General features: G+C 49.0%; 1 protein-coding gene across 1 annotated transcript in view; it reads right to left on the bottom strand.

The window, feature by feature from the left end:
• acvr1c (activin A receptor type 1C) overlaps nt 1-16,572 on the bottom strand; it is a 295,659-nt gene extending 279,087 nt beyond the window's left edge. Inside the window, exon 1 of the mRNA XM_072475088.1 lies at nt 16,405-16,572. Coding sequence (XP_072331189.1) covers nt 16,405-16,519 — 115 coding nt within the window. The 5' untranslated portion in view covers nt 16,520-16,572. The remainder of the gene's footprint in view (nt 1-16,404) is intronic.
• Nucleotides 16,573-24,402: the final 7,830 nt, after the last annotated feature.

Below are 24,402 nucleotides of genomic sequence, written 5' to 3'. Positions count from 1 at the left end.
TAGCCCTCCTGACTCCTTGCTTAAGTTCCTTCCTACTTTCCTTATATTCCACGCAGGCTTCGTCTGTTCCCAGCCTCTTAGCCCTAACAAATGCCTCCTTTTTCTTTTTGACGAGGCCTACAATATCTCTCGTCATCCATGGTTCCCGAAAACAACCCTGTTGTTTTTACTCTTTTCCAAAATCTGTCTACCTATCTGCTCCTCTATCTCCCGCTGGCTGTTGGGAGTACTTGGAACAATTATGTTGTTGCCATTACAGAGACCTGGTTGAGGGAAGGACAGGATTGGCAGCTAAACGTTCCAGGATTTAGATGTTTTAGGCAGGATAGAGGGGGATATAAAAGGAGTGGAGGAGTTGCGCTACTGGTTAGGGAGAATATCACAGCTGTACTGCTGGAGGACAGCACAGAGGGCAGCAAGGCTATATGGGTAGAGATCAGGAATAAGAAGGGTGCAGTCACAATGTTGGGGGTTTACTACATGCCTCCCAACAGCCAGCGGAAGATAGAGGAACAGATAAGTAGACAGATTTTGGAAAGGAGTAAAAGCAACAGGGTTCTTGTGATGGGAGACTTTAACTTCCCCAATATTGACTGGGACTCATTTAGTGCTAGGGGCTTGGACGAGGCAGAGTTTGTAAGGAACATACAGGAGGGCTTCTTAAAACAATATGTAGATAGTCCAACTAGAGAAGGAGCTGTACTGCACCTGGTATTGGGGAATGAGCCCGGCCAGGTGGTAGAAATTTCAGTAGGGGAGAATTTCGGGAAAAGTGACCACAATTCAGTAAGTTTTAAAGTGCTGGTGGACAAGGATAAGAGTGGTCCAAGGGTGAATGTGCTAAATTGGAGGAAGGCTAATTATAACAATATTAGGTGGGAACTGAAGAACCTAGATTGGGGGAAGATGTTTGAGGGTAAATCAACATCTGACATGTGGGGGGCTTTCAAATGTCAGTTGAAAGGAATTCAGGACCGGCGTGTTCCTGTGAGGAACAAGGATAAATATGGCAGATTTCGGGAACTTTGGCTAACGAGAGGTATTGTAGGCCTCGTCAAAAAGAAAAAGGAGGCATTTGTCAGGCCTAGAAGGCTGGGAACAGCCGAAGCCTGTGTGGAATATAAGGAAAGTAGGAAGGAACTTAAGCAAGGAGTCAGAAGGGCTAAAAGGGGTCATGAAAAGTCATTGGCAAATAGGGTTAAGGAAAATCCCAAGGCTTTTTACACGTACATAAAAAGCAAGAGGGTAGCCAGGGAAAGGATTAACCCACTGAAGGACAGGCAAGGGAATCGATGTGTGGAGTCAGAGGAAAAGGGCGAGGTACTAAATGAATACTTTGCATCAGTATTCACCATAGAGAAAGAATTAGTGGATGTTGAGTCTGGAGAAGGGTGTGTAGATAGCCTGGGTCACACAGATCCAAAAAGAAGAGGTGTTGGGCGCCTTGAAAAATATTAAGGTGGATAAGTCCCCAGAGCCTGATGGGATCTACCCCAGAATACTGAAGGAGGCAAAAGAGGAAATTGATGAGGCCTTGACAGAAATCTTTGGATCCTCATGGTGATGTCACGGAGGACTGGAGAATAGCCAATGGTGTTCCTTTGTTTAAGAAGGGCAGCAAGGATAATCCAGGGAACTACAGGCCAGTGAGCCTTACGTCAGTGGTAGGGAAATTACTGGATAGAATTCTTCAAGACAGGATCTACTCCCATTTGGAAGCAAGTGGACGTATTAGCGAGAGGCATCACGGTTTTGTGAAGGGGAGGTCGTGTCTCACTAACTTGATAAGAGTTTTTCGAGGAGGTCACAAAGATAATTGATGCAGGTAGGGCAGTGGATGTTGTTGAGATGGACTTCAGTAAGGCCTTTGACAAGGTCCCTCATGGCAGACTGGTACAAAAGGTGAAGTCACACGGGATCAAAGGTGAGCTGGCAAGATGGATACAGAGCTGGCGAGGTCATAGAAGGCAGAGAGTAGCAATGGAAGGGTGCTTTCCTGATTCAAGGGCTGTGACTAGTGGTGTTCCATAGGGATCAGTGTTGGGACCTTTGCTGTTCGTAGTATATATAAATGATTTGGAGGAAAATGTAACTGGTCTGATTAGTAAGTTTGCAGACGACACAAAGGTTGGTGGAATTGCGGATAGCGATGAGGACTGTCGGAGGATACAGCAGGAGTTAGCTCGTTTGGAGACTTGGGCGGAGAGATGGCAGATGGAGTTTAATCTGGACAAATGTGAGGTAATACATTTTGGAAGGTCTAATACAGGTAGGGAATATACAGTGAATGGTAGAACCCTCAAGAGTATTGACAGTCAGAGAGATCTAGGTGTACAGGTCCACAGGTCACTGAAAGGGGCAACACAGGTGAAGAAGGTAGTCAAGAAGGCATACGGCATGTTTGCCTTCATTGGGCCGGGGCATTGAGTATAAAAATTGGCAAGTCATGTTGCAGCTGTATAGAACCTTAGTTAGGCCACACTTGGAGAATAGTGTTCAATTCTGGTCGGCACACTACCAGAAGGATGTGGAGGCTTTGGAGAGGGTGCAGAAGCGATTTACCAAGATGTTGCCAGGTATGGAGGGCATTAGCTATGACGAGAGGTAAATAAACTCAGTATGTTCTCACTGTAACGACGGAGGTTGAGGGGTGACCTGATAGAGGTCTTTAAAATTACGAGGGACATAGACAGAGTGGATGGTCAGACTTTTTCCCCCGGGTAGAGGAGTCAATTACTAGGGGGCATAGTTTTCAGGTGTGAGGAGCAAGGTTTAGAGGAGATGTACTAGCCAAGTTTTTTTACACAGAGGGTAGTGGATGCCTGGAACTCGCTGCCAGAGGAGGTAGTGAAAGCAGGGACGATAGTGACATTTAAGGGGCATCTTGACAAATACATGGATAGGATGGGAATAGAGGGATAAGGACCCCGGAAGTGTAGAAGATTTTAGTTTAGACGGGCAGCATAGTCAGCACAGGCTTGGAGGGCCTGTTCCTATGCTGTACTTTTCTTTGTTCTTTGTCCAATGAAGTGTGGAAACCGAAAAGAAGGCATACGTGTTTTGCCAAAGTCAAAATAATGTGCGGCTGTCTCACATGATTCAGCTGTTGCATTGCAGAGTAAATTTAAGGAGTGACGGGAACATGGGATGAATAATGCACAGGGTCTTGCATTGTTCAGTCTTGTTTGTAGAACATTTTCCTGCCATATTTGTAGCATTATCGAAGCTCTGCCCATGACAATAATTTTTGATGTCCAAACCTAAATTTGAAATGATATCCAAAACCATTGTCTCCAGGCACTCAGAAGTGTGGGATTGTAGCTGACAAAACAAAGAAATCACTCTACAACTTCATCATTGCTGGTCACATATCGTAATACTAATGTTAACTCGGGTCCACATGAGTCACACTTGATGCTGAATCAACTATTATGAATAGTATTTGACATCTTTGACTTCATTTAATCCAATGATGTGCAGGTTAGGTGGATTGACTGTGCTAATTTGCCCTTTTGTGTCCAAGGATGGACAGGGCTGGCTATGGGGTTCTAGGGATTGGGCAGGGTGCACGGGGAAGTGGGCATGGGTAGAGTGCCCTTTTGAAGGGATGGTGCAGACTCGATAGGCTGAATGGCCCTCTTCTGCAATTTAGGGATGCTATGATTCTATGATTAGTGAATCAGTTTATGAGCCACTCTGCCATTATCGTGATTAAGTCATCCGCGCCTTTAGGGGCCAAGCCCTCACCTTGAAGGGGTAGGCCCGCGCCGGAGCAGTTTCCGCTCCACCGGCTGGCGGTAAAGGCCTTTGGTGCCACGCCAGCCGGGTCCGAAAGGTCTTCGCCGGGCGATGTGGGTCCGCGCATGTGCGGGAGCGGCTGCTGACGTCATCCCCACGCATGCACAGGGGAGGGGGTCTCTTCCGCCTGTACCATAGTGAAATCCATGGCGAAGGTGGAAGAAAAAGAGTGCCCCCACGGCACAGGCCCGCCCGTGGATCGGTGGGCCCCGATCGCGGGCCATGCCACCGTGGGGGCACCCCCCCCCCCCCCCCCGGGGCCAGATGGCCCCTGCCTCCCCCCCAGGACCCCGGAGCCTGCCCGCGCCGCCTTGTCCCGCCGTTCAAAAGGTGGTTTAATCCACACTGGCGGGACAGACATTCCAGCAGCGGGACTTCGGCCCATCGCGGGCCGGAGAATCGGTGGGGGTGGGGCCCGCCGACCGGCGAGGCGCAATTCCCACCCCCGCCGACCGGCGCAGCGCGATCCCCGCCCCCGCTGAATCTCTGGTGGCGGAGACTTCAGGACACGGCGGGGGCGGGAATCACGCCTGCCCCCGGCGATTCTCCGACCCGGCGGGGTGTCGGAGAATCCCGCCCATGGTCTTCCCTGAGACACAATATTGATAACTTTTCTAATGCTCCTTGAGAAGTTCGTCAAATTCACTGAGATTATCAAGGCAGGCTAAAAAATTACCTCTTCGACTTGACACTGATGGTTCATCATGTCCTCTTAGAGGTAGTCCCAAGGAAGACAGTAGTTTGACTGTGGTAATAATACAACTCAGCACTTCCTCCTTATATGAACCCTCCTTTTCAAACTGAGCTCAAAACTCGGAATCAATTTTTCCAGATAATTTTTTTATCTTTGAAAAAACGCACACAAAGCTTTAATATGACTTTTGGAAGTTTCATGATCTGCAATCTCTACCAACAATTCTGCAGTTAGAGTACCCATTGACAAATTCTTATTTTCCTTTACTTGGGTCAGGGAATAATTAGCAAGCATAACAGTGTACTGACTTAGAGGTTTCCAAAAGATCAAACTATTTCTTCTTTCCATTATGCATTTCTCTTCACCTTCAGAAAATGGGACACATGAAGACTTCTAAACTGCTTTTGGTCTCAAACCTCAACCTCTTTTCCCAAATTTTCCATGTTACCTATGTTCTCTGATCTATTTATTACAAAATATTCAATCATACCCATTGGACAGATTTTGGCCATAAGCAATGTCTTCAGGGTAAGTTTCTTCCCTCACTTCAGCATCAGAAGAAAAATGAGCTTGAGCAGTATCTTGTCACAGAATCATAGAATCCCTACAGTGCAGAAGGAGGCTATTCGGCCCATTGAGTCTGCACCAACTCTCTGAAAGAACACCCTACCTTAGTCCTGATCCCCCACACAATCCATAACGCACCTAGAGGCAATTTAGCACAGCCAAGCCACCTAACCTGCACATCTTTGGACTGTGGAAGGAAACCGGAGCACCCGGAGAAAACCCACGCAAACTGGAAGAATGTGCAAACTCCGCCCAGACAGCCACCCAAAGTCGGAATCGAACCCGGGTCCCTGGTGCTGTAAGGCAGCAGTGCTAACCACTGTGCCACCTTTCCATTCCCTTTTCAGGGTCCACATCTTGTTCCAAGTTTTTCAGCCGATGTGTTGTCTTCGAAAATCGGCAGGTCGAAGTCATCAGACAAGTCAGCAAAACGTTTTTGTGGGTGTTGCTGTTAAGGATGAATGTACGGTTTGAGCATTGCTCAAAACCTCAAACCTTTTAAAGTAAAGTGACAAATGGTCTTTTTGCCAAGCTTCGGCTTCTTGCTCCACCTTCAACTTCCTGTGGTTTTGGCTTCCAAATTCATAAGTGTTGTTTCATACTGACTGGGGATGATCTAATTGATTTCAAAGATTCATGATATGTCTTCAGAATCCTGTCGAGAGAGGCCTCATTAAGCAAAAGCCGCTGATTGTCTAAGCTTCTCAAAAGCAGTGACAAATTAAACAAGCTTGTGAGTGGCGGGGGCGCGGGGGGTGGGGGCGAGCCTTTGGAAATTGTGAAACAATTTGGTGTGAGGGTCAGCTGGAGTTCTCTGCAAAAATCTTACCAGAGTAATTGGCTGCTGGCAATCATTTGGGGAAAGCTGTGGTGCCAACGGATGGTCAGGGCAAGCCAGGTATCAGAAATGACACCGCAATCGATCAGAGGGAGAAACGACTGACACCAAAAAAGGCAGTAAATTCAAAATGCAAAAGCAACAAGAAGAAAGAAGATGTTGGCTGCTGCCCAGCCCTCCCACTCTCAGCCTTGCTGACCTCTGACTCCGGTGAAGTTGCCCCGCGCCCGCTCTTGCCAGCTCTTGCATGGGTGGCTGAGTCACGAGCCTCAACCCTCAATGACCGCGTTTGCTCCTGGCTGGCTGCTGCTGCCAGCTATCTGGTCTGGTGGCCTCAGTTCTTTTTGGTTAGTTGGTTGCCTGCCCTTCCTCCCTCTCTCCCACTCAGCCCTGGCCTGGACGTCAAGAGTCACCCTGCTGCTTCCCTCAACATCAATTTGCCAGCATCTCCTCCTTGTCTCACGGAAGGCTTCACAGGCTCACACCCTGATGTTAGGTCAGTGACCTCACTTTTGCTTCAGGCCGCCAGTTGGAGGGCATTTTGTGATACTGGACTATGATATAAACTATAGGTGGCCCTGTAACTACATTTGTGCTCCTATATTACTTTTGAATAGTTATGATGAGACAAAAGGTACTCATTGGCTTAGATGCCTGTTTAGAAAAGGCAATTTGTAGCAATAGATAGTGTATACACAATGCTTGTTAATATCACAAATGACACAAAATGGCTGTTAGCTAGTAAAGCAATACTAAAGACAGAAAATGGCTGAACTGGCCACATTCCTGAACAATAAGTTACAAACTGTGTAAACTACCTCATTAGAACCTAGGGAGTATTTCAACAGCCGCTGATAACAGCTTCCCATAACAAGAAATGCTATGTGTCCTTGATAAGCCCAAGGACCCCAGTTGCAGACAGGACATCATTATGTTAGTTTTGAATCACTTCTGTATGAAGTTAGGAGCGGGCAGGACAACACCCACTTTAACCATATATGTGACAACTGGGATGTGAGGAAAATTGATTGACTGCATGTAATGAAGTGTGACGTGAATATAGTTGATTGATTGTATGTAAATGAGAATACAACTAATTCCGCCTCTTGAATCGGTATATTAACCCGTGTGAGCCTTAGCTCAAGTGAGAAAGGGTGCTTTCAATAGGCTGCGGAGCCTCAGGCCTTTTCTCCCAGAATTCTGATATAATAAACTGCTTTTTTACTTATACTCGTATGAATATTTTCACCTCTAACATTTGGTGTAGTCTGGCGGGATGTTGCTGAGCTGGACGCCGCTCGAGCCAGTGGACAAGGCAAGGAGTCAAACCTTTGACCACCAGAAATTAGAGTCACACGGCAAGACGGAAGGACGGTGAAGCAACATCCAACGAATCTGGTATCAAGGCCAAGTGAGTAAATGACTCAGTTTAAAATTTCTTTTTTTGGTTTTGTTTTGTTGGTCCGCTATACAATTTTCTTTAGTACTAATTGGCTGCTCGAGGACCCATGCTGAGCCTGAATTAAGGGGGCAATTGAGCTCTCACGTGACGGCCAGAGTTAGTTGGGAATCTGAGACGCATAGACTGTTGAGTAAATAACGGGTCGCGAAATTTATCGTGGCACAGTGCCAAGCCAGGACCGCCACCCTACGGGAGTGGACAATAGGTAAAGCATCTGAGCACAGTCGCCTAGGCACACCGGATACGCGGGTGATAGAGACGACATGGTTATCACGGAAAAGAGAGGCATGAGGCCGCTTTTCTGGGGTCCCCCGGGATCCATGAGTCTGGCGTTCGGGTAAGAAAAAAATACTCTGGCACAACAAAACAATGATCAGAGATGGGTGGGATCCCAACGCAGCCCCTAGAGAACAAAGAAAATGGTGGGATACACAGAAGCGAGATAAGACAAATAATGCAGGAGTCATCTTAGTTCACCAGTTAGAAGAACAAATTACAGAAATTAAGTGCACCCTCTTGCAGTGTTACGCTAATAATGTAACTGACAGATATAAAGCCTTCGAACTATTTGAAAAACAGGCTATTTTAAAGGCATTGAGCTCTCACTCTCCCACATTCACACCAAATCATTTTAAGCATAGAAACAAAGTGAGAAAAGATAGCGGCAGTACAGATTGTGCAAACTGGCAAAAGAATCACAAGAAACTGCTACCATTACGGCTAAGGACTGTAGGGTAAAGAAGGGGAACTGTAAACATTGCAGGAAATCTAACTCAATTAGCCCAAAAGATCATGCAGCATTCCTGGAATGTCTCAAGGAGAGGGGAACGAAACAGGCTCCCTGGGGATGGACATTTTAAATTAACTGAAAGTTAATTTATGTGCAAGACATGTGCAAAGGAAAGGAAAGAAAAAAATCAAATAAAGTAAAAATCCAAAAGATCAGACCTTGTAGTCATTGAGGAATGAAGAGGGGAAGGTACAATGTCCCAGAAACGTTGTAACCCAATGAATACAAGTGGAAGCCGGGTGGATTTCAGTAAGACGCTCTGCGGCACAGTAAACAAAGGGTCTGAAATGCTCAATCAGCTTTTTGTGGAGAAATATCTGAGGATGACAAATCACCCTCCCAAAACAAACAAAAGGGGAGTAAAGTCAATATAAGATTAAGTTTAGAAACTTAACAATGGATTCTTGGCTAGAATAACTTCAGATCGTTTCAAATTTGCAAGATCGGTTTTCTGTTTGAGATTGAGCCTTTCAATCTCGTGTTCGGCCCATACAGGAAAGGCTTTATACGGACAACATCGAACACCTGGTGACGACAAGGATACTTTTCCACTTTTCCTTTAAATTTTTAGGTTAAACATTCAAGATCAAGAAAGGTTGGAACGACAGCAGCAGCTGTGGGGACTCGTGATGGCTCTTGAGATTTCAGAACAACTACAAGCACAGCGCAGTAACATCATTGATTTCACAACGGACACAGGATGAACATAGCTATATGAACTATGGTGCTTTATATAATTTTACTGACGGGATGTGCATCCCAGCAGCCAGAGACTGGAACAATTATATAACTTATTTTAATGCTTAACTGCAGCTACATTCGGGGAAAGTCAGCAGATGAGTATACAAATTGTGTCTGTACTTCTCGCGCGTTCAGGTATTGTTTATAATATGAAATAAGTATATACAGGGCGCCATTCTCCCCCCCCCCCCCCACACACCCCCACCCCACGCCGGGTGGGAGAATCGCTGGGGCGCTGCGAGATTTCACACCACGCCGCCCCGACCCCCGCATGCAATTCTCCCACCTCCCGGAAACCAGCGGCGCGTGATTCTCACCGGGCCGCTCGGAGAACCGGCGAGCGCCGATTCTCCGGCCAGATGGGCCGAGTGGCCGCTACGATACGACAGGTTCCCGCCGGTGCTGTCCATCCCTGGTTGCTGCCTGCAGGAACTCTGCAGGAACGCTGGGGGGGAGAGAGGGGGGCTCCTTCACCGGGGTGGCCTCCGATGGGGTATGGCCCGCGATCGGGGCCCACTGATCGGCAGGCTGGCCTCTTTCCCCCCCCTCCGGGCCTACCTCCTTCCGCGCGCGGCCCCAGAACATCGGCCCCATGTTGGTGAGGGGCCGGCGTGCGTAAGGCGTTCCACGCGCATGCGCAGGATTGGGCTGCCCCAACTGCGCATGCGCTGGTTGGCGCGGTGCCCATTTGGCATGAACCACTCCAGCGCTGTGCTGGCCCCCTGTGGGGGCCAGAATAAGTCGTGCCCGGGCCCTGTTCGCGCCGTCGTGTAACACGACGGCATTCACAACGGCGCGAACACTTGGCCTCCATATCGGAGAATCGCCCCCATTGTGTTTTAAGTAAGGTTGTTATGAAGCAGGCTGCCAATGACACGGGTGCCACTAGATTTTGAGGGCATGACAACCTACACATGGTGAGGAGAGGCATAATCAATGATGCAGTGACATGACGTAACACATAAACTTGCCTGGTTAGAAGAGGCAATTTGTAGAAATAGATATTGTATACACAATGCTTGTTAATATCACAAAGGACACAAAATGTCCTTTTAGCTATTAAAGCAATATGAAAGACACACAAAATGACTGAACTAGCCACATTCCTGAACAATAAGTTACAAACTGTGTAAACTACCTCATGAGAACCTAGGGAGTATTTCAACAGCCGCTGATAACAGCTTCCCATAACAAGAAATGCTATGTGTCCTTGATAAGCCCAAGGACCCCAGTTGCAGACAGGACATCATTATGTTAGTTTTGAATCACTTCTGTATGAAGTTAGGAGCGGGCAGGACAACACCCACTTTAACCATATATGTGACAACTGGGATGTGAGGAAAATTGATTGACTGCATGTAATGAAGTGTGACGTGAATATAGTTGATTGATTGTATGTAAATGAGAATACAACTAATTCCGCCTCTTGAATCGGTATATTAACCCGTGTGAGCCTTAGCTCAAGTGAGAAAGGGTGCTGTCAATAGGCTGCGGAGCCTCAGGCCTTTTCTCCCAGAATTCTGATATAATAAACTGCTTTTTTACTTATACGCGTATGAATATTTTCACCTCTAACATTTGGTGTAGTCTGGCGGGATGTTGCTGAGCTGGACGCCGCTCGAGCTAGTGGACAAGGCAAGGAGTCAAACCTTTGACCACCAGAAATTAGAGTCACACGGCAAGACGGAAGGACGGTGAAGCAACATCCAACGAATCTGGTATCAAGGCCAAGTGAGTAAATGACTCAGTTTAAAATTTCTTTTTTTGGTTTTGTTTTGTTGGTCCGCTATACAATTTTCTTTAGTACTAATTGGCTGCTCGAGGACCCATGCTGAGCCTGAATTAAGGGGGCAATTGAGCTCTCACGTGATGGCCAGAGTTAGTTGGGAATCTGAGACGCATAGACTGTTGAGTGAATAACGGGTCGCGAAATTTATCGTGGCACAGTGCCAAGCCAGGACCGCCACCCTACGGGAGTGGACAATAGGTAAAGCATCTGAGCACAGTCGCCTAGGCACACCGGATACGCGGGTGATAGAGACGACATGGTTATCACGGAAAAGAGAGGCATGAGGCAGCTTTTCTGGGGTCCCCCGGGATCCATGAGTCTGGCGTTCGGGTAAGAAAAAAATACTCTGGCACAATAAAACAACGATCAGAGATGTGTGGGATCCCAACGCAGCCCCTAGAGAACAAAGAAAATGGTGGGATACACAGAAGCGAGATAAGACAAATAATGCAGGAGTCATCTTAGTTCACCAGTTAGAAGAACAAATTACAGAAATTAAGTGCACCCTCTTGCAGTGTTAGTCTAATAATGTAACTGACAGATATAAAGCCTTCGCACTATTTGAAAAACAGGCTATTTTAAAGGCATTGAGCTCTCACTCTCCCACATTCACACCAAATCATTTTAAGCATAGAAACAAAGTGAGAAAAGATAGCGGCAGTACAGATTGTGCAAACTGGCAAAAGAATCACAAGAAACTGCTACCATTACGGCTAAGGACTGTAGGGTAAAGAAGGGGAACTGTAAACATTGCAGGAAATCTAACTCAATTAGCCCAAAAGATCATGCAGCATTCCTGGAATGTCTCAAGGAGAGGGGAACGAAACAGGCTCCCTGGGGATGGACATTTTAAATTAACTGAAAGTTTAGACATGTGCAAAGGAAAGGAAAGAAAAAAATCAAATATAATAAACTGCTTTTTTACTTTACTGGCACAATGTCTGTCCCTGTTGCTCAGAAGGGAAGGAGGGAGAGGAGTAGAGCATTAGTCATTGGAGACTCCATAATTAGGGGGAGAGATAGGAGATTCTGTGGGAACGAGAGAGACTCGCGGTTGGTGTGTTGCCTCCCAGGTGCCAGGGTGCGTGATGTCTCGGATCGTGTTTTCGGGATCCTTAAGGGGGAGGGGGAGCAGCCCCAAGTCATGGTCCACATAGGTAGGAAAAGGGATAGGGATGTAAAGCAGGAATTCAGGGAGCTAGGGTGGAAACTTAGATCTAGGACAGAGTTATTATCTCTGGGTTGTTACCCGTGCCACGTTGATGGTTGAGTAAATTTGCAGATGACACTAAAGTCATTGGAATTGTGGACAGTGCAGACGGATGTTACAAGTTACAGAGGGACATAGATAAGCTGCAGCGCTGGGTTGAGAGGTAGAGTTTAATGCAGAAAAGTGTGGGGTGATTAATTTTGGAAGGAATAACAGGAAGACAGAGTACTGGGCTAATGGTAAGATTCTTGGCAGTGTGGATGAGCAGAGAGATCTCGGTGTCCATGTACATAGATCCCTGAAAGTTGCCACACAGGTTGAGAGGTTTGTTAAGAAGGTGTACGGTGTGTTAGCTTTTATTGGTAGAGGGATTGAGTTTCGGAGCCATGAGGTCATGTTGGAGCTGTACAAAACTCTGGTGCGGCCGCATTTGTAGTATTGCGCGCAATTCTGGTCGCCGCCTTATAGGAAGGATGTGGAAGCATTGGAAAGGGTGCAGAGGAGATTTACCAGAATGTTGCCCGGTATGGAGGGAAGATCTTATGAGGGAAGGCTGAGGGACCTGAGGCTGTTTTCGTTAGAGAGAAGAAGGTTAAGAGGTAACTTAATTGAGGCATACAAGATGATCAGAGGATTGGATAGGGTGGACAGTGAGAGCCTTTTTCCTCGGATGGTGATGTCTAGCACGAGGGGACATAGCTTTAAATTGAGGGGAGATAGATATAAGACAGATGTCAGAGGTAGGTACTTTACTCAGAGTAGTAAGGGCGTGGAATGCCCTGCCTGCAACAGTAGTGGACTCGCCAACACTAAGGGCATTCAAATGGTCATTGGATAGACAGATGGACGGTAAGGGAATAGTGTAGATGGGCTTTAGAGTGGTTTCACAGGTCGGCGCAACATCGAGGGCCGAAGGACCTGTACTGCGCTGTAATGTTCTATGTTCTATTTTCACCTCTAACACCGCCCACCAGACTGAGTGCCAGGAAACTGGTTGCTGCTTTGCACGTTCACTCAATGAAAGTTCAGAAACTTTACACCAATTTAGGAGATCTGTGTCTGAACTGCTCTAAGTCTCCACCACCTCTCAACGACTGGCAAACTGTTTTCCCATTCTAAAAGCAAGTCCACCAATCAGACCCCAGAGTTATTCTGTATTGCCTGCTGATAGGCGCAAAACCATATGGGCTCCCACCTTGCAGCACTGTGTGATTCATCGAAAGTACACCTCTGGTTTTACGTTTAGTGTGGTGGTAGGGGGAGTCTCATGGATGATCAGGGGGTGGGGCAATATCCGTGGTGGAATTGTGGGAGGTCAGTACAATAGTTGCCTAGAAGATAGAAGTGGTTTTAATTCTTGTAAGTTTTCCTGGGTAACTATTCATTCATGGGAAGTGGGCATCACAGACTATGCCAGCATTTATTGCCCATCCCTAATTGCCCTTGGGGGTGGGGAAGTAAAGAGTCAAACACATTGCTGCAGGTCTGGAGTCACATATAGACCAGACCAAATAAGGATGGAAGATTTCCTTCCTTCAAGGACATTAGTGAATCGAACACTGGTGTGAGACTGTCAGAACCATTCAACATTTGCAATTTAAATTGTATTTTCATAGTTTCCAGAGCCCAAAGGAAGTTTGAGTTTCCTGGTCGAGCGCAGCAACAAATACAAAACGGAACAGAGCCTACAACCCCTACGATGGACAAAAGGGCCCAAGGTGGAGACCAAACAACAAAGGGGGGGGGGGGGGGGGAGTGGAAGGCCAATGAAAAGGGAACATGTAAATTGTACATTCAAACTGTCTTGTCCATCTTATTGTACAGTGTACAGATGCAAAAATTCAATAAAAGTATATATTTTTAAAACTAGCAGGAAGGAAACAAGCAAAAACTTACACATGTCATACTGAATCAGAGGCATATATTACTCATGCCGGAATCAGGCATTAGTCTCTTTGCATATGCAAATAAAGGCTTAATGCCTGCTTCAGATCCTTAGCCCGACATTGCTTTGTCAGCACTAGCTACCTCAGGGAAAATCAACCCTAAATATTACATAAAACTTTAAAAAATTAGGTATTGCCACAAGCACTAACACATCAAGATCTCAGACTTCTGACCTCTAGGCCAGGATCTTGATCCCAATCCCCACGTATCTCTCCCCTCTTAAGGAGCAGAAGGATTACCTGCAAGCAAGCAGCGAGTAGCCAATAAAGGTGTTCATGACAAATTAAGGAAAATTATCAGAGGCTGACTGGCATGCGGACAGGCCAACTTCCTGGGTGCCCTCCGAACAGCAGATTGAGGTAGAGAGGCTGTACTCCAAAAAAGGCTTTGAGCTCCTCCCATTCGCCTGGTCACAGCTGCAACTGGGGGCTGCTATATGGAGGAGTAGCCCTTCCATGAAGATGGCCCTACGGATGTGTCCATTTTTTTTAAATGAAAAATGTGAAGGGAGTGCCTTAAGATGGATGCACCCTCATCATAGAATCCCTACAATGCAGAAAGAGGCCATTCAGCTCATCGAGTCTGTACCGACCCTCTGAAAGAGCACCCTACCAAGAGTCAGGCCCCCATCCTATCCCCGTAACCCCACCTAACCTTTTGGACTTAATGGGGCAATTTAGCATGGCCAATCCATCTAATCTGCACATTGTTGCATTGGGGGAAGAAACCGGAGCACCCGGAGGAAAACCACGCAGGCACAAGAAAAAAGTGCAAACTCCTCACAGTCACCCAAGGCTGGAATTGAACCCAGGTCCCTGGTGCAGTGAGACAGCAGTGCTAACAACTGAGCCATTGTGCCATCCTCCCTCTCTCTCACTTACCCCTTACCCGAAAAGCCAGCTGCAGTTTGTTTCAGCTGGAGAGTCTCTTTGGTAAATACAGGGAACAGTGCTGCAGGGTGAGTGTTCCGCACACATTGCTGGGATCCACATTTGACTCTGGTGTCCTATTCTTGACTCATTGCAGGTTGAGTTGTCTTCCTTGGAGATGACAGTGGTGACATCTTGTGGTACAGGCGATGAATCTCGTTCTGCAGAGGTATATCAATTCCTCAAATCCTTTGCTCCTGAATAAATCCACCTTACTCTATCCAGGCTCATCTTAGCTACCTGATGACTGTAAAATCTGTACCAAGTCTGCCTGTAACTGGCAAGTGCAACTATACAATCTGACTTCCATAACATCTCCTTATTTCTCTGTCAAAAGGCACTTTGTTACCTTTTATAGACCCACCTGATACATCCTTAGGCAAAATCAACTTTAAAAAATGAAAAGAAGGAAAGCATATCCATAAAAACCTTGATTTTCAAAGACACTTGCTTCCAGCAAATAGACTAATCTGAATGACATGCTGAATATCACAAGATTTCACCGCTTTTGGTGTCGATCACCTCAATCAATTAACCATGGTGATCTCAGGGTGCTGGTGGTGATTCACTTCACTTAACTTCTCAGATTTAGTATGAAAAACTGGCATGCTGTTTTCTAGTTTTAAAGAGCTATCTCAAGATCTGTGGCCTTAAAGTTATATTTCTCCAATTTCTGTGAAAATGCTTTTCTTTTGCAAGCTCTCAGTTTTAGCTCTTCGGTGTGCCACAGTTCCATCTTGCAACTGATTCCGTTTTGACGACACCCCCGAAGGCAATTTTCAGAGCATTGTGTTTACCTTCATCCTCCAGTCCTCTTCCCAGTTTACACCCTTCATCAGCATCTCTTTGGAAGAGATACCGTTAACTCTCAATATTGAAAGATGTTCAGGTCAAGCCAATATGGAAGTTAATCATTTAAGAAAAGTGATCACGGAATACAGCAAATTTGCAACAACAAAAAAATGTGGCACAACAACATCCACAAGCAGCACAGTTTGAAAAAGATGCGTCATTAATACAAACTCACATACAAAATCAAACGCTGCATTGTGACAACCCTCACCAGGACCCTGGAGGAAAATTGCTGATGGATCTTCCCATGGGCTTCGTAGAATACGAGTTCCTGTGCTGAGTGGGCAGCGACCCGCACAGCTGGGGTTCAATAGCGGGACCTTTAATTGTAGCTCCCAGACCGGCAGTTCCGATAGTCCTTGGCTGGGATGTTTGCTTTGTTTTGTGTGCCGGTAGCGGCTGTATTTTCCAATTAGGCCTTTCACTACACACATCCTGGAATTGTTACATGTACGATTACATGGAAGTTTATTAGTAGCTACTGGCATCTTTATAGAATCCAATGAATAACAAACTGCCAACTCCTTCAGCGAAATAAATGGGAGGAAAATCAGACCCGAATCATTGATGACAATAACATTTACCAAAACCATCAGGTTACAAACTGAAATCAGTGATGTTAGTCAGCATCTTCAGTCTATAATTGCAACCTAAAACATTCAGATTTGTTTTATGATCTTGCATCACAAAATATTTTTTGCAATTCTTGTCAATTAACATTCATTCAAAACTATTTTTAAATTCTGGATTAAAATGTAATAACATTTTCAAAAGCCTAAACTCTTACCTTTGGGTAATGATAGTTGTATATCAACACTGTTACAATAGTCAGTGTCACAGCACAATGTTTTGCTCACATGTTTTGAATTGGCACAGACGAAGGGGTTCCCTGCCGGAATCATTTCCCAGCGATGCACACAGGACTTCCACTGTTGTACCTTTTCACCACTAAGAGTGGCAGAAACCAGGCAAATACCATCTGTTTCACAAGTGTAATTTTTATTCATACACGTGATGCAGAAGCATTTCAAACCTAAAATAATTAAAATTAACCAGGGTTAGAATATGAACATATAAAGAAATGTGCAGAAAAAAGGGAAAAGGACAGAAGAGGAGGAGAGAAAGAGAGAGAGAGAGCTATGCTGTGACACAATTCAGGCTACTTGCAATTAAAGTGTGAATGTCTTCAATCCTGAATTGCTGATAACAGCACACAGCAGCAAAGGACAATTCACATCAAACATATCAGATCAGTTAGTTTCCCCTTGTGGCATCCACCATCGCACTCATCAATTCGTACAATGCTGTCCGTACATTTTGGAGGCCACAATACGGGATGCAGGTTCTGCCCCAGCAAGTAACAACTCTCACCACCTCCCTATAAAACTGGACTATCCAGTGTCCTGTTTTACCGCTGCAACTTCAAGTCTGCCCACCAGGGACACTATACCCTTCAGTTGTACAGCTGAGGAAGTGTTCTTTATCAGTGCAGGCTCGCCGACTGTGCATCCAAAACACATTCCTGCTCATAGTTTATAATCCTTCGAAAGATAAGGGACACGATTCTCCCGAAAGATTTCTAAGTGTGGTCACGAGCGGGAATTGCCGTGAGCTTCCCAATGCTCGGCTCAGCAAGGCCGGCAACGCTATTCAACGTTAATTGGTCCACTTAACGAGGCCTCACGGGCTTCCCGATGCAAATGAAGGCTCGCCAGCTGATTCGCCAGACAGCACGAGTGAGTAGACAACAATGAGAGGGCATCGTTAGTCATACACGTGGTTCACAATGGTGGGAAGGGGTGTGAAGAGAAGTTTGGGGAGCGGTTGAAGGGGTGGACGGGGAGGGGTGGACGGGGGGGGGGGGGAGGGGTGGACGGACGGGGGGGGGAGGGGTGGACGGGGGGGGGGGGGGGTGGACGGGGGGGGGGAGGGGTGGACGGGGGGGGGAGGGGTGGACGGGGGGGGGAGGGGTGGACGGGGGGGGGGGGAGGGGTGGACGGGGGGGGGGGTGGACGGGGGGGGGGGGAGGGGTGGACGGGGGGGGGGGGAGGGGTGGACGGGGGGGGAGGGGTGGGAGGGGTGGACGGGGGGGGGTGGACGGGGGGGGTGGACGGGGGGGGGGGTGGACAGGGGGGGGGTGGACGGGGGGGGGTGGTGGACGGAGGGGTGGGGGTGGTGGACGGAGGGGTGGGGGTGGTGGACGGAGGGGTGGGGGTGGTGGACGGAGGGGTGGGGGTGGTGGACGGAGGGGTGGGGGTGGTGGACGGAGGGGTGGGGGGGTGGACGGGGAGGGGTGGACGGAGGGGGGGGTGGACGGAAAGGGGGGTGGACGGAAAGGGGGGTGGACGGGGGGGGGGGGTGGACGGGGGGGGGGTGGACGGGGGTGGACGGGATTGAGCCTAATTCAATTCAAAGCTGTGCATAGAGAGTACATGACAGTATCAAGGATGAATTTTTTCTGGAGGTGGGGGATAAATATGGCGGTATTCAAGGGGGCCGGCAAACCACACTCACTGGCCTTGCCTGAAGTTGGTGGAGTTTTGGGAGGCTTTTTCAGAGGTTATAGAATCCCGACAGTGCAGAAGGAGGCCATTCAGCCCATCGAGTCTGCACCATCCCTTGGAAAGAGCACCTGACTGAAACCCATGCCTTCACCCTTTCCCCATAACCCAGTAACTCCACCTAACGTTTTGGACACTAAGAGACAATTTAGCATGGCCAAACCACCCAACCTGCACATCTTTGGACTATGGGAGGAATCCGGAGCACCCGGAAGAAACCCAGGCAGACACGGGGAGAACGTGAAAACTGCACACAGACAGTCATCCGAGCCCGGAATTGAATCCGAGTCCATGGACCTGCGAGATAGCAGTGCTAACCACTGTGCCAGTCTTATGTTAGAGGTTTTAGGGGTGAAGGTGGTCCCGAGCCAATGGCTGGCAATATTATGGGTGCCGGAGGATCCGGGAGTGCAGGCAGGGAGGAAGGCTAACGTGTTGGCCTTTGCCTCCCTGATAACCCGGAGGCAGATCTTGTTAGGGTGACGGGATCCGGAGCCATCCAAGGCGGTAGGGTGGGTGAGTGACCTGGCGGAATTCCTTCATCTGGAAAGTTCAAATTCACCATTAGGGGGTCAGAGGAGGGGTTCTTTACGAGGTGGAGGTGTTATGGGCCAGGGTTTAGAGAACCCCAAAGTGTATGATGGAGTTCACCTGACCCACAACTTTTACTAGATTGTGGTATGGGGAGCACACGGCCCACTCTACAGGTGTGGTACAGCAGAAATGTAAAAGTATTTTTTAAAGCAAAACAATGTTTATTCTATGAACTCAAGTTAACCTTTTTAAAACATACAGTGAACATCTTAGCAACCATTAATTCAAATACAACCCCCAAAAACTACAACACTAAGTAAACCTTTAAGCTTTCCTTTTTAACATCCATACGACTTAAAAACAAAACCTTTATCAGAAGCACATCAGGTTAAAGTCACTACTGAAAACATTTATAATTCTGAATTCACCAAATGATCAAGAGATAGTCTTTTGATGGCAGAGAGAACAGCAGTACACCTGCTCGGTCTGGCACTGAAAATGAAACAAAAGCACACCCTGCAGCCTGCTCAAAAACGAAAGTAAAAAGCTGACAGACAGCCCAGCTCCACCCACTCTCTGACATCACTGCAGTAATAAACATCCATTTCTTAAAGGTACTCTCACTACAGATACTTATATACACACCCATTTATAAACACCCATTTCTTAAAGGTACTCTCACATGACAGAGGTTGTTCATCATCTTCTTTAAGGAGTGGGACATCAGTGAGAGGGAAGGGGTGGCCAGTGTTTTGTTTTGGGTTATCTTCATTTTACATTATAATTACAAAGTGGGGGATGCAGGGTGTTCAAGGGAATGGAAGGGTTTTTGTATTGTGGCAAATATATAAAGATGATTGTTTTCTGTGTTTTGTACATGAATTGAAAATGTCTTGAATAAAAATATATATTTTTTTAATTTACAGAATAAGAATGGTTGACTGCACTTTGCATTTTCTATTGAAGTCCAGAAATCATGGGCGGGATTCTCTGTCAGCCGCCCCCAAAATCAGGAAAAGCAATTGGGCGGAGAGTCAGCTTCGACATCAAAATCGTGGAGTGCGCTGATCTCACACCAAATCACAATTCTCCGGTGCCTTGGCAGACGCGTCAACGCGTTCCAGAGTGCACATACAGTAAAAACGTCTGCATATCATTAGTGGGCCGCAATTCTCGACCTCCGTTGGGCCAAGTTCCCCACAGCAAGCTTCACTTGTGCTTTTAAAAATCGTGAAACCGGCATCATAGCCAAAGAGGGAGAGAGAGGAGGTAGGCCACGTAGAAGTGCGACTGCAGGCTGCCGGGCTGGACACTGGCTGGGCTGTTGGCTGGGATGGGGAGGGGAGGGGGAATTGGCGGGGGAACAGGCCGTATGGCAGGGGCGACCCCCTACATGACTGGGGTGGTGCACAGGCATGGACCGCCAGTGCCGCATCTTGCAAAGCAGCAATCTTGCTGCGTTCCCACTGACCACCCTCCTTGGCCCATGGCTCTGCAGAGTGACACCAGCCATAAGGGTGCACCCAGCCCCGCACACAGCCCCACCTCATCACCCCACCCTCCACCGTGCCACACCCACCCGCCAGCAGGGCATCACAAGGCCTGCTGAAGGGCAACACCCACAGTAGCCCCTAAGGGGACAACGGATGGGGGGCCCGGAGCATACAGCTGGCAAGGGCAGTGTCAGCCGATGGTACCTTTGGCAGCAGGGACGAAGCCAGGAGTGGGGGGGAAATGCATGGGCAGAGTCCGCAGTGCCAACCGGTGATACCATGTAGCCTGTTGGACCTGGCTGGGCACGGGGGTATGCACCATGCTTACATGACAGCCTATCACCCCCTGCACACAACGAATATTGGAATTCCAACATCAATGGTGGCCATCCTCCTTGTCGCCATAGCCCTGGAGGATGCCCTGCGGCTGTAGAAGCTGGTGCTGCTCGAGGAGGAGGAAGCTGCAGCAGCGGAGCCTGCCCCAGAGGAACAGGAGGTAGCCATCCAGGATGAAGAGCCAGCCACCCAACAGGCCGAGGAGGAGGAGGTGCCAATGAGGCACCGTATGAGGCCTCGCATGTAATGGCAGCACCTGTCATTCGAGGACCTGCCAGACCGGGAGATAGGACACGGAGAGGCGCGACGAAGACTCCGGCTGAGCAGGCGTGTCGAAGATTCTTGCTGAGCAGGAAGACAGTGCAACAGGGGCTGTTTAGCACAGGACTAAATCGCTGGCTTTGAAAGCAGATCAAGGCAGGCCAGCAGCACGGTTCAATTCCCGTACCAGCCTTCCCGAACAGGCGCCGGAATGTGGCGACTAGGGGCTTTTCACAGTAACTTCATTTGAAGCCTACTTGTGACAATAAGCGATTTTCATTTCATTTCAATTCATTTCATGGCGAACCTGACACCGCAGGGGAAAGGGGGAGGACACAAGTGTCCGGTGGCCGTCAAGGTGACGGTTGCCCTGAACCTTTACACCGCGGGGTCCTTCCAGGCACCGAGAGGCGACCTATCCGGGATCTCACAGAGCTCGGTGCACAGGTGTGTCCGCACCGTCACCGAGGCCCTACATGCTCAGTCGGCATAGTACATTCACTTCAATGTGGACCGAGCCCACCAGGGTGGCTGGGCACAGGGGTTTGCTGCCATCGCCAACATGCCTGGGACCAGGGGGTGATCGACGGGATGCATGTCGTACTACAAGCACCTGCAGATGACATGCTGCTCTACACAAACCGAAAGGGCTTCCACTCGATGATATGTGACCTCATAGAATTTTTTATAGAATTTACAGTGCAGAAGGAGGCCATTTGGCCCATCGAGTCTGCACCGGCTCTTGGAAAGAGCACCCTACCCAAGGTCAACACCACCACCCTAGCCCCATAACCCAGTAACCCCACCCAACACTAAGGGCAATTTTGGAAACTAAGGGCAATTTATCATGGCCAATCCACCTAACCTGCACATCTTTGGACTGTGGGAGGAAACCGGAGCACCCGGAGGAAACCCACGCACACACGGGGAGGATGTGCAGACTCCGCACAGACAGTGACCCAAGCCGGAATCGAACCTGGGACCCTGGAGCTGTGAAGCAATTGTGCTATCCACAAGGCTACCGTGCTGCCCACAAGGCTACCGTGCTGCCCACAAGGCTACCGTGCTGCCCACAAGGCTACCATGCTGCTCAGATGTGCATTATGCACGTCTGCGCCTGATGCCCGGACAGTGTGCATGCCGCCTTCATATCCGACACATAGCACATTGGTTAGCTCTGTTGCTTCATAGTGTCAGTCGATTCACGGCTTTGATCACTGTCTGTGCGGAGTCTGCATGTTCTCCCCCGCTCTGCGTGGGTTTCCTCCGGGTGCTCCAGTTTCCTCCCACAAGTCCCGAAAGACTTGCTTGTTCGGTGAATTCTCCCTCTGTGTACCTGAGCAGGCACGAGAATGTGGCGATGAGGGGATTTTCACAGGAACTTCATTGCAGTGTTAATGTAAGCCTAATTGTAACACTAATAAAGATTATTATCCTGATCGATTCGACGATTCCTGACATGTTCGTGATGTTTCCCCCCACCCCAGCTGGGGGGTTGCTCATGGGCGATAGGGATTATCCACTGTGTCGTGGTTGATGACGCCTATCTGGAGGCCACAGACTGACGCGGAGACCCGCTACAACGATGCCCATGCCACACGCGGCCAGGAGTGTGATCGAGTGGTGCTTCAGCATCCTGAAAATGTGGTTCAGGTGCCTGGACTGCTCTGGAGGGGCCCTCCAGTATGATGCCCAGAGGGTCACCTGCATCGTGGCGGCCTGCTGCATCCTCCATAACATCGCGCAGCAGAGGGTGACATGCTGGAGGAGGAGGCTGAATGTCAGGCCTCGTCCAATGAAGAGGATGTGGAGGACGGCGAAGATGGGCAGGACATAGGGCACAAGCAGGTATGGGAGGCCACATGACGTGTGCGCCATGGCCAGCTCACACAGGGCACTCTGATCGCCTCCAGGTTTATCGACTAGTGGGGGGGGTGGAAGGGGAACTGGCCAGGGGCACAGACACCGCATCCCATCCCCACCCCATGCCCCCACTCCCGGCCATACCCTACCTGAAACCCTCTCTGTTCTACATACCTCCTGCACTATGGGTTGTGGGCTCTAGGTTGACAGGAATAGGGGGGGCTGCTCCATGCGATGCAGGATACATAGAACATACAGTGCAGAAGGAGGCCATTCAGCCCATCAAGTCTGCACCGACCCACTTAAGCTCTCACTTCCACCCTATCCCTGGAACCAATAACCCCTCCTAACCTTTTTTGGTCACTGAGGGCAATTTATCATGGCCAATCCACCTGACCTGCGCGTCTTTGGACTGTGGGAGGAAATCGGAACACCCGGAGGAAACCCACACAGTGTGAATGCCGCCTTCATATGCGACACGTAGCACATTGAGAACGTGCAGACTCCGCACAGTGACCCAGCGGGGAATCAAACCTGGGAACCTGCCGCTGTGAAACCACAGTGGTATCCACTTGTGCTCCCGTGCTGCCCAATGATGACAACCCGCTCTGCGATGAGCTCTTGTGCCCTGCAAGGTATGACATATGGCAACATTGGACTCCTGCCCAGCATAGCACTTTCTACCATCCACCTAGGTGATCCCTGGGGGGCAGTCAGGAGGGCGGGTGGAGGGTGGGGAGCATGGGCCACCGACAATGTCCGCCTATTCCCTCCCCACACCTCCTTTCTGGTCAGCCCAGACCAGCCCAACCCTCACACCCATCTGACAGAGCACCGAGGAAGGTTGTAACAGTGGGAACATTGTTTAATGTGAACAAATATATACAGATTTGTGCCCTAGCCCCTATAACTAAACTGCCTTATGGGCCCTAATGCTACGTCTGGATGGTTCCCCAGAGGGTACAGCAGGAGTGCAGGCAGCCTGCTGTGATTCCCACCCTGTGACCTGGGTCCCCGTTGGCATGCGTCTTCTGGGGCAACCAGGCCTGAATGGGCCCGGCTGCTGCCCGGGTGTCCCAGTGGGCAGGTTCCACCCACTGCCTACCAGATGCACCAGGGACAGGAGTGGGGAGTCTAAGGTGCTGCGGTGTTCTGGCACCTCCCCTGCAGGAGTCAGCGGCACGGGCCCCATCATCTCCTCCTTCTTCAGGGTGCCTGATGGCCTCCAGGCTACTCCATGGGATGCGGGTCCTAGCGGAGCTAACCCCTGAGGCTCCCCTGCCACCTGGCGCTGCCAATCCCTGAGGCCCCCTCTGGTCTCAACCAATGTCTGCATGCTGGCAGCCATGGAGCACAGGGAGTGGACCATCTCCGTCTGGGACTGCGCCTTTTCACCCATTGACTGTGCCACCACCTTCTGGCTTTGTGCCACATCTGCCAGTGACTGCGCTATCTCCGTCTGGGACTGGGCCACCTCACTCTGCATCTGTGCCACTTTGGCCAGTGCCTGGGCAATGCCATAGTCGTCCCCACCCATGGCCGCTGCAATTTCCAGGCAGCACATGATTGCCTGTGAGACAGCAACACGATCTTGGGCCACGCCCAGCGCCTGCACAGAATGCCCCTGGCCTTGGACATGCTGATCCAGAGCCAAAAGCTATGCACTGTTGCCTGGGTGGCACAGGTAGTCAGCACCACCTCCTGCTGCTGCACGAGGTTGGACTCCTCCAACTGCAC

Source organism: Scyliorhinus torazame, chromosome 2, assembly GCF_047496885.1.
Source record: "Scyliorhinus torazame isolate Kashiwa2021f chromosome 2, sScyTor2.1, whole genome shotgun sequence".
Taxonomy (NCBI): Eukaryota; Metazoa; Chordata; class Chondrichthyes; order Carcharhiniformes; family Scyliorhinidae; genus Scyliorhinus; species Scyliorhinus torazame.
Note: the sequence above shows the minus strand (reverse complement) of the source record. Positions and strands in the feature narration are given on the sequence as shown.